The following is an 11,259-nucleotide window of genomic DNA, read 5'->3' on the forward strand; positions in this document are numbered from 1 at the left end:
ACAAAATCCACTGTTATAAGGATTATGAGCGCGGTGAAAATAGGTTAACTTAAGAGGTTAACAGACTGGTACCGTTAAAACTCTCTTCCCGAGAAACCTTGACGTACCGTGAAATGACGTGACGTTCCGTTGACGACCTGTGCGAATGCCTCCATTCGAAAGGTATTGTAGAATGTTTTGGTGTTATGTGACGAGACTTGACGTTACCTGATGGCGGACGCGAATTGGCGCTAAACAATCGACTTCGTCCCTAGATCACGTGACAAATCCTGTTTAATGTTGACAACATACGCAGGACGCAATGCTCACTCCAGAGATATTTCTACTCTATGGCTCGACCCATCAAAACATCGATCATCAAATGCTTCTTTCGATAGTGCCAGATTTTAGCCACAGTGCTACTGCCCTCTATGAAGACTCTGTAGAAACTCATTCGCCCAAGCTTTAAGGAACGCGAAATACGATTGGCTCATATGATTCAAAGCGCACATGAGTGTACGTTGTCCGCCAATGGAATGCGCTGTAACGTAGATTTGGTCGAGACATATCGCAGCACATATTTTACAATTTTCGGTGGACCGCCTTTTCTGTAGACGTGCAGCTGCGTAAAGTGTGCAATTTAACCGAGTTTAAGATTCATTATGGCAGAGGAAGAATTACCGTCAGGGTGGGAAAAGCGTTTGAGCAGGTCAACTGGTGCGTTTCATGAATTTATACGTATTTGCGTTAATGTGATGCAGACTTTATTTACGATGGTATTTTAGGGGTTATGTCAGGGAGAGATGTTATTTTGCATGGGACAAACTTAAATGTGAGAAAGTACCTTTTGTCATTTGTACAAAGTTGTAAACTTCTAGAATTCGTATGTTAGGAGTATTTATCAATGTACTCACTTTGTGTATTAGCTGCATCCCACCACAGTATCGTAAAATGCAGAAGTTGAGAATTAGCAAATAGTGTAACTGTCGTTTCTGTGGTATATGTACGCTGTTGTTTATGGCTGGGGGCACGATTTGATGTGTGCTGAATGCGTCGGCAAATTGTAGAGGTTAAAGTAGTTACACGTCTTAAAGGTTAATAGCTGGGTAATTGTTATGTAAAAAATGTAATTTTGAAATAAAAAATAAATAAAATATTTCCTTTTCCCCTTGGACCTATACTTAGTATAGACAGGGAACATTTTTACGTGGAAATGGTAATTCTAATTTGAACTGGAGTGTTAGGAACTCATTAGCAATGAGCATGCTTGACATGCGGACACTAAATGTATGTGTGTGGCAAAATGCACCTCATCTTGGTTTCTGCTTCTGGGTAGACTAAGGGTTTACTGCAAATAAATATGCAGCATTCTCGCTGTGAAATGCTTTAACAGGTGTTCAGTAATTCTCATTTTAAAAGTTTAAGTGATATATCAGTCACAGCCATTGATGTTCTGTTCAAGCAGCTCTTGTATTGTCGAAAAGTGTGCTGTAAAACAGTAAGATAATGGCTTGGGGTAGCTTAAAATGCCTATTTTCTGTATTGTATTTTGATTCCATAATTATTGTCATTGCTGTTATAGATACAAATGTCTGGAAGGTTTTCAAGTCAGTTTTATTACACGAATCTTTGAGAAAGAATGCAAAAGAACTACTAAATCACTGTACTCACTCGTCTGTTGCCTCCTGTATTTCTTATGCAGCTGTAATGATGTACAGTACCATTAAAATAAGTGTAATAACCAGTTTGCAGTGCAGAAGTAATCAGTTTCTTATGTACGAATTAAAATTTATTTTTATATTTGGTACTATTCCCTTAATGCTGCATTTAAAATGAAGCATTGGACAATGGTTTTGTGTGTGTGTGTGTGTGTGTGTGTGTGTGTGTGTGTGTGTTTTTGGTTGGGGGGAGGGATTAGGCTGCAGTATGATCAGGGCTTTTGGTAAACCACGTAATGGCACAAAGAAGTTGAATAGGAAGTGGGGGAAAATGGTTGGACTAAAGGGTTAACAGTAACTTAAGTGGTATTGTTGCTGTATTTGTAGATATGAAGACAGTTATTCAGTCCCACAGGATTTTATCAATATGAATTTGTCTTTCAGGACAGCACTATTATCTTAATGTGTATACTAAAGAGAGCCAGTGGGATCGTCCTGACAAACCTGCAGAACCTGTATCCAGCAGTGGACCAGAGCAAGTGCAATGCAGTCATTTGCTTGTGAAGCATCAGAATTCACGGAGGCCATCTTCTTGGAGGGAAGACACTATTACACGCACAAAAGAGGAGGCTTTAGAGCTTGTCAAGTGTAAGGCATTTAATAGGAATTAACACTTTCTTCTGTTGTCACGCTGAACTAGTGTATCCTACATGTGTAGTATTCACTGAAAAGTGTCCATATTGTTGTTTACAGTAAACACACACACAAAAACACAAAGTTAGTTTTTGGCATAACTAAGTGTAAATATCAACTGAAAGAAATTTGACAGCTTTGTTAGGTTTAATAGGCGGATAAATCAGTCACAAGATACATAAATTTAAACTCTGTACTTGTGGATATGTTTCACTTGTATTGGAAAATTGCACCATTGAGAGTTTCTCCCATATTTATTTGTGGTGTTTTAGGGGTTTAACATATGATGTGCATGAACATGCAATTAATGTAAAGTAAGATACATAGTTATTGAGTCGTATGAATAAACTGGAGAATATACTTCCTCGGAGAACATTCTCAGTTTCACATGAATACATTGTCAGGGAATGTACTTCACCTGGGAATGCTCTTAGCTTGAGTAAATGGGTGGGCGAATTTGCTCAGCATGAAGAACATTCTCAAATTTCGTATGAATAAAAATAGAGAAATTTCTCACAAGAAGACCATTCTCTGTTTCTTGAAGTGACCTCTGAATTCGTACTGAACAAGTTCTTTCGATGTTAAATTTGAACGAGATTTTTAGTAAAAATGGCAGAATTTGTGTAGAGCTTGGAAGGAAAAAAGATATATATGTAGCCCAAAGAAATACTGGGCGGGGGGGGGGGGGGGGGGAGAGAAAAAAAAGTATACACAAGTTTAACTATAAAAACAATAGTTGCCGGGTGAACGTACTTCCTGAAAATTAAAGAGGCGGGCGATCTTTCATGTAGTTAAGTGAAAATGAGAAACCTTTAATTGTGCTATTTAACAGAGCCAGGTTTCCAGACTGGTGTGAGATGATTTAGGTAAAACTAGACAACTGTGTCACTAATATTTTCATATGATCATTTTGCTTTCTCACAGCATCAGTGCAGTGTAATGTTAGAAGTAAATGGATGGACCAGAAAAATTAATAACTGTTTTATTACAAACTTAGTGATCTTATCTCGTAATGAAACAGCACAGGTGATCGATTAAGTTCTTGACATGTGAGTGGACCATTAAGCTTCTTATTTAACCAATATATCTAGTCTTAAAAAACTGCCAGCTTTCAGGTTTGAAGAAGCTGAATGTTTGACGTATTCTTAAGATGTCAGTCACTTAATGTGTTTGCCTAACAAGTTTCACACAGATTGAAAATTTGGGTATCATCATCAACAAATTCATTTTTGTAAACTCTCCATAATCATCTTAATTACAGGTATTTGTTGCTATGCATAAAAATACAATCAAAATGTAGTGCAAGTCTTCCAGAACACATTGATACTAGTTCCATATTTTTACATTGAATAGCTTGCCTGTTTGAGAGAGTTGAATGAAATGTGAGGCTACACGTGTGTAATGTGCTGAACATGGCAGACATCATGCACTAATAAGTTTTTCTAGGAGGGGGGACAGGCAGTGAGAAAGAACTCCCCATCACAGAATATGCTACAGATTTTTGTTCATACATAAAAATAATTTTCTCGAGGAACGTTCTCTTGCTCTGAGACTCTTCTTCAAAGAATGTAATCTTTTGTATTCATACAACTAATTTTGAATTGATAGTTTTAAGAGGGCAGTAGGAAAGCCATGTACATTGTCAGGGTGTATACGACCCGGGAGATCCAGGAAAAACCCTGGCATTTTTTCATCCGGGAGAAAACCGGGAAGAACCCAGGAATTGTTTACAATTCTGGGAATTTTTCATTGTTTTAGTTTTCAGTTAAATTTTTGTGATTTTGAGTGGTAAGAACCAATACTCTAACAAAGGATATTACTGTACCCCGCTACTGCAGAATAACACTGCAGCAACGAAACATGAATGAAAAAAAAACCCCAGAAAACATAAGTTGCAAAGGAAATGCGCCGTACACAACAACAAAACACAGTGCTCATACAAGCGTCTGCCAACAGCAAAATGTGTCAAAGGCTTTTGGAAGACCAGGCAATGCTGCATAACAACAAATTGCCTCCGGTGAGCGTGACGTGACAACTGTTTAAATTAGATTCCTTTGAGCTGTTGCGGGTGGGCTCTTGTGCATGCGTAGTTGAGTCGCGTATGAGGAGTACCTTCTCCCGCTTCTTGTTACAGAAGTGTGGCTTGGCGCCACTACCCAATATTGCCCCGGTTCGGAAATATAGTAAATCCGGGCCTGATGCACAGAGCAGTTGTGGTGGGGATGTGGGTCATCTCCATGTGGCCTGTGTTTACGTTAGTGATTTTGTTGTTTCCTCTTCGTTTATTGCTCTCACGTTAAATGATAAAACGGATTTTCGTCACCGGGAGATATCAAATGAATTAAAATACGTTCGCGTAATTACGGATGGGCAAAATATGTCATTAGTTTCCAATTTTACTTCCACATTTCTGACAGTCGAGCATTAATCGCCTTGCAGAACAATGAAGTTATCCTTGTCGGTTTGCTAAAGAGATTTGACTTTTGTTAATCTTTTCTGCTGAGGTAAGTTTATTAGAAACAAAATGTTTAATTTCACACTGTTGGCTGGTTTCAACTGTTCGCTGTTTTCAAGTGCACGTATGACATTATGCCATAATAAAGAACATGAGATAATACAATACTAGTACTCCAAGAAAATTTACATCCGAATCTGGACATACGAATGTGCACTTTAAGCCAAATTATGCATTTTAGTATGGTCCACGAAATTCCGATGCTCTTGAAGTATCGCTTGATGTCTTGTTTCTTTTATGACGTGATGTAAGATCTTTTAATGTTTTACACGTACGAACATAGTGGCCTTCCTGCGTCATCGCGCGGTGACGACTGTTATCTGGCGCTCTCTTGCAACTGCTGAAATGAACCTATTTCTAACAGGTAGCGGGAAAATATTGGGAACGGTGGTTTGAAAAGTGTTACATACATTAAAAGCAAATTTCATTTTACGCGAGATGAACTATGTGCGAGAATGTACGATGAATTTCTTAAATAACAAAGCGTTTGACTCTCATTTAAAAATCAATTCTCTGAGGACGGCCATTTAGAAGAATTCCGACCTTAGATCATCACACATTTACGTCGTTATTAAAAATTTTACTGGCACATTTGTGAGATGTATTTTAAAGTGTATCGTGCAGAAAAGATCAACATTATATGTGGAAGCTTAACTTCTCTTCCAGCTTATTAATGGTGGAGACCAATATTATATGTGAATGCTATGTATATTAATTTAAACCATTAACTTTTCTTATTTGTGTTTTCACACTACTTAAGAGTGATCTTGCTATTGGGTGATTACATCACGTGTCCTATGCTGTCATCAGCTGGCGAGATCATGTGACATGAATTATGAGTGGCTTACAAAAGCGCATCGCACTCTCGATTTCAATGCTTTGAAAACTAACATGCGGTATTTGGTGGAATTCGAATTTATACCTTAGTAATACGAAAATATGCAGCCTACATATTGCTGCACATCAAAGGTGTTTCAAAACGTTGTTTTCTAAAGTACGTCGGTGTATAAAACCATAAACATTCAAAGGATTGATGAGTTTTACAGTGCCAAGGAATAGTATACGGTCAATTAACACGGAAAAATTGTATTTTCACCCGGGAGAAAGTGTATTTTTAACCGGGAACTCTGGGAAAAATCCGGGAATTTTTTTTCCTTGTCTACGTAGACACCCTGATTGTCATCTGATGCGTGACCCATGGAGACCAATAAAACCAAAGTGTATGACTTGCGAGTCACAAAGTGTTTAGAGTAATTAGTGAATTGGCTAGTTAAATCAGGTGTAGGTTTGCTGCTAGTGACCTGTCCTTGGGTTGGGTATTGCAGTGGGTCAGTAAAATACTTTACTTTCATAAAATTTCTGACTTCTTCTTTCTTTCTTTCTTTCTTTCATTCAGAATTTGCCTGTACAGCCGTATCCCCACAGGATTTGTTTTACTACAGTTTGTTGAGACCAGTCAGAGTCACATTATTTTACCATACCCTGGTATGAAGTTTTCTATCCTGTTGAAGCTCGTTTGAATAGTGTAGGACAGATCATTGGTTGTGAGAGGTGTAAAACACGTTATTGCACAAATCAATATCATCTGCAAACTTCCTTCAAGTGAGATGCTTTATGACAATGTATGGTTTCATTCTGAAATATATTAACTTTTATAAGCAAAATAATAATAATAACCGCTTACCCCAGTCCTCAATCTGAGAAAATTTACACTATCTGGAATCCTATGTGAACCATCACTTGTTCATTATAGAAACTTCTTTTTTTCAGCATATCGTGAACAAATTGTATCAGGACGGGCGTCGTTCGCAGAACTGGCACAGAAGTATTCAGACTGCAGTTCAGCGAGGCGAGGTGGTGACTTGGGACCCTTCGGTCGAGGTGCTATGCAACGACCATTTGAACAGGCAGCATTTGCTCTTAAAGTAGGCGAGCTCAGTGAGCCTGTCACTACTGATTCGGGAATTCACATTATTTTACGCACTGCATAGGAGTATCAACTATACATCTTGCTTACAGCAAATTATTTTATTCAAAATGCATTACAGTTATTACTTAATTTGTTCATGATGTAAAATATGTATAAATTAATAAAGGTCATTATTCAAATGATGCATAGCTGGCATTAGCAAACACTTCAGTGAAGTATAGTATGTGTTTTAAATATGATCTGAGACAAGGTGTAAACTATTGTTATACTTAGGAATGGTGGAAAATTGGTTAACCAGAAAAACAGTTATCTGATGAGAAAAGATGGTCATAATGTAAGCAGTTGTTGAATTATTTGCTGCAGAGCAGCTTTTATTTTGCAGTGTTATGCGTGCAGTTTTTTTCCCCAAGTTCATTTATTTTGTATCGAAGGAGAAGGATTGAATCCTATTTCTAGTTAAAAATTGTTAAATCACAAAAATCTTTCAGTTAGTGGCATCAGTTTGTGCATTTATAAATAAATACATACTGTATCTGAGTACATCCATTTTTTCAATATTTAGTTCAAAAACTGTGTATTGTTTGTAAAGAAGGAATGTAGGTTCGTCTTTTACTGCAGCTTTTACATGTGGGAGGGGGGGTTGAGCACTTACATTTGTCAGACACGTAGCATAGTTTAACTAAGGCTCATAGTGCTTGGTTTTTATTGATAATTGTACAAAGAAAATGTTAAGAAATTGTAATTCATGTATGAACCGAGAGACTGCTGTGTGAAAATTTAAATGAACTTATAAACCGAAATTTATGGAAGAAGCGCCGCAAGTCTTTGATAAATAAGAAATTAGTAATTAAAGCACTTTCAACAGACTTTTACATTGCACTGCCATATAGAAGAAAAATTTTATAATGGTGACCTTGATTTTAACTCTGTGATTCACTTTCACAGTAAGCGTATACCATTATATTATGTTGTAATATGAGAGAGACCAGAATTATTTTGACAGGTAAATGTTTTTGTGATGTATCTCAAAGCCATAATGTTCCAGTAATTGTTTTTCAATATTATTTCTGTCTTCGATTTTAAAAATGCTTAAGCTCCAAGTTTTTTTGGGCTTGAAAGTTTCCCTGTGAGAACTCCTTGCAGGACTCGAGAATTTGTTTAGCAGTTACTGTTGTATCCAAAAGAGTAAGATTTATTTACATGTAAGGTTCATTTTATTCAAAATTTTAGAAAAATCAAATTTGTGTTGACTAATAGGTATAGAATTTTGAATGTTTTATTTATTGACATAAGGTAATGTTCATTTATTTTGTTTTTTGGTGCATCCTTTATTGTTTTCCCTTCTTCACTTTCATTGTTTCAAGTCATCAGTTAAATTCTGTATGAGAACTTTTTGCTGGCAGACACAATTATATTAGTGACACGATTGGTTTCCTATTGTATAAATACACAGGTAGCAACTTCTGTCTGTGCAAAGCAGTTATGTGTAAATATTGATTTCTTTTTGTTCCAAAACATATGCTAATGTCAGTGACATGTCATTATTCTGTAAATACTTATAATAGTAGGCCTGATTTTGTGCATACTCTGGTTGACTACAATTTATGATGAATTATATTGTCAGCCCCCTTCTTACTGTATGAAAATGCTGATTCATATACTCGTGCATCTGCTATTTGTAAGCTGCAGGAGGCTTACACAAATGTAGTCAATATTTATATTGTACATCAAGCTTCATAAATGCCAGCTCTAGATTGTAACAAAGTGTCTGAAAAGTCACAAAATAAGCCACCTTACTTACACACTTGCTGCTTTCTCTAAAAATTTCTTAATAGCTTCCATAACTTTTTCATTGCATCAAGTCACAAAAAAAGCTGATTCTATCTGTAACATTTCAGAATAGGGGCCTATTGTGTATGTGGTGGATAGAAAGTTGTCTATGTTCATAAAAGATGTTTTCACAACATGAAGCAATAAGGAATGTGGCCAAGATAAATAAGACTGTTGTTGCCAATAATGTACTATTAGTATTTGTTAATGATATTTTAGCCAGTTTCTATTTCTTTAGTGTGTAGATATTGCTGTAAATGCAGTTCACAATGAGAACACTTTTCAGTTATGTACAGTTTGAAGCTTCATAATGTTCTGTATCCAAAAAGAATTTTTTCCTCTTGGAAGTGTCTTCCACAGCTACTTTATTTTTGTATTTGTGAAACCACTGGCCAATGACAATGACAGGTAGTACAAGGAGAGCTGAAAAAACGAGGCTTCAGTCCTGAAATTAATAATACCCAAATAAATAATGGAAGAGTGTAGCTGTGGAAGTTTTTTCCAAAGGAAGAAATTGAAACTTGATGCAACTCATCAGTAATAACATAGGTATTAGTGCACAGAAGTAGTACAGTGGGAGCTTTTACACATTCATTAATGCGGTATTGTCAAAATTATGCCTATCTGTGATATGAGCTCTAGATCACATCATCTGTGAAATAAGTGTGTATTGTGCAACTAGGAAACTTTTTATATGGAAAAGGACACCTGTCCCATTACTAACTTTCTGAATATCTGACATTTCTGATTTAGTTCACTCCTTTCATCTTCAGACTGTAGCTAGTACGACTATCTATTACACTTTTTCTGTCAGTGTTACTGCCACAGGAGGTGGCAAAAGGGTGGAATATCTGAGCTTTATATACATTCCTGTTTAAATATATGGTTTGGAAATGAACTGTGAAGTATTAACCCATTGCCTTGAGAGCACGAAGGCCATTACCAAAGTTGTGATTTAATGAAAATCCGGTGAGAGGTGCTTTGTTGGATTCCTGCAAGTGTTAATGCAAGAACAACTTGCATGGTAGGTCTACCAAGATGAAATTATTGTAGTATGTTAATCAGTTAGTGTGGAATAGGGTCAACAAAAACATTATTTTGCTGGCTTCATCCAGCTGTTTTGCATAAATTTGTTTAGTTGAATTGAATTTGTGAGTACTAGTATCAAACATGATTTGTATAATAGATGTTTTCCTATTTTTTATTTATTTTTTTTTTTTTTCCAAAAATAGTTCTAAGTATGACTTGAATTTGTGTGTACTTCATAGTCAGAACTGATAAAAGCTAAATTAAATTAACCAGTAAGTTTCCGTGTCAGAATTTTCTGAAACTGTGCAAAGTTTTATTTTTAGCTATTGCTTCGAAAGTATTAGATGAAAGAGTTACCTACATAGTTTCTACAGTGCAACAGTTGTGAATAATTTGTATGAAGTTTCTGTGCTATGTAAAGAAGTCTTCCTGTATCAATAACATTTTGATTGTTTACCCATAATCAATTATTTCTTAATTTTTAGACGTGAGGTAAAGTAAATGCCATGTAGGTTTGCAGAATGAAGGCTTTTCATTCTGGTATTTCTGTGCCTGTTTGTTTCTCACAAATTAGTAGGTAAATCCAGAAAATATAGGACTGATGTTAATGTAACATAATGTGAATTAAAAAGTTTCGTTAAGTGTTTAAATGTAACAGCTTTTAATTTAACAGTATCCATTTTCCTAAACTGTTCGTTGTAATAAAAAGAAGGCAGGTAAGAGGAGTGGTGGAGGAGAGAACTTTCTGACCATGCTTGCCTGTCCAACACTGTTTTGCATGTGCTGCTTTAACCTCTGAAATACTGAAACCTTTGGGAATAGATCGTTCAGCAGTTTTGAAAATACCGATGTCACATAGTTTTAAAGTTTGCTTTCTAGTTTGTAACTTGGGTTACAAAAATAAAATTTCCTTTACTACTGATAAGTGGTGATTTTGACAACAGAAAAATATTTTCAAATTGACATTCTGTTCAGACTCTTCTTCTTCCTCCCGTTTGTATGTCTGTGTGACTTTAGTGTGTACAAAACGGAAACAGCAAAGTGCAGCTTTCAGTAAAACAGTTTATAGATTTCTGGAATACTCATGCTCTTTAAAACATAACTGCAGAAGAATCAAAATAAGATATATTTTTTTCCCAACTGGTAATACTGCAATATTTTGATTAAAGTAACTTTTTGATTGACATTTCAGTGAGGCAATTGATAGGGGCCATGTGTCTGGTAATCACAGCTCTTTCAAAGGATGTCAGTAGCAAAGTTATTTTGTCTGAAGTTTACAACAACAATTCCACTGATAACTACAATTCCACTAACCTGGCTTCCGGGCCGAGATTTCTGCATTTAATTGTTTCTAAATAATAAGAAGTAAAAGCATCAAAAGTGCAGCAGGAAAGGGGAATGAGGAACAGAAGTAAAACTGGTCGTGTGTTCCTACAGAGGAACAAAGTAGCAGGGAAATTTGAGTGTAAGCTTCATTCTAAACAACAAAACTTAAGAATAATATTACAAGAAGTCTGCTTACAAAATAACAGCAAGTTTTAATGCAAAAAATAAATAATGAAAACTAAGACCTTATGCTTCAGTGGGATACCTGAAATGAGAGAATTTGTTGAGACGAACATGTT

General features: G+C 36.0%; 1 protein-coding gene across 1 annotated transcript; it reads left to right on the top strand.

The window, feature by feature from the left end:
• The first annotated feature begins 522 nt into the window (after window positions 1-522).
• On the top strand, window positions 523-10,284 carry LOC124612649 (putative peptidyl-prolyl cis-trans isomerase dodo). Its single transcript, XM_047140960.1, has 3 exons — window positions 523-696; window positions 2,082-2,285; window positions 6,616-10,284. Exons 1-3 carry the CDS (start codon window positions 642-644, stop codon window positions 6,834-6,836), a joined length of 480 nt encoding a protein of 159 aa, XP_046996916.1. The 5' UTR covers window positions 523-641; the 3' UTR covers window positions 6,837-10,284.
• Window positions 10,285-11,259: the final 975 nt, after the last annotated feature.

Source organism: Schistocerca americana, chromosome 1 (genome assembly GCF_021461395.2).
Source record: "Schistocerca americana isolate TAMUIC-IGC-003095 chromosome 1, iqSchAmer2.1, whole genome shotgun sequence".
In the NCBI taxonomy this organism is placed as follows: Eukaryota; Metazoa; Arthropoda; class Insecta; order Orthoptera; family Acrididae; genus Schistocerca; species Schistocerca americana.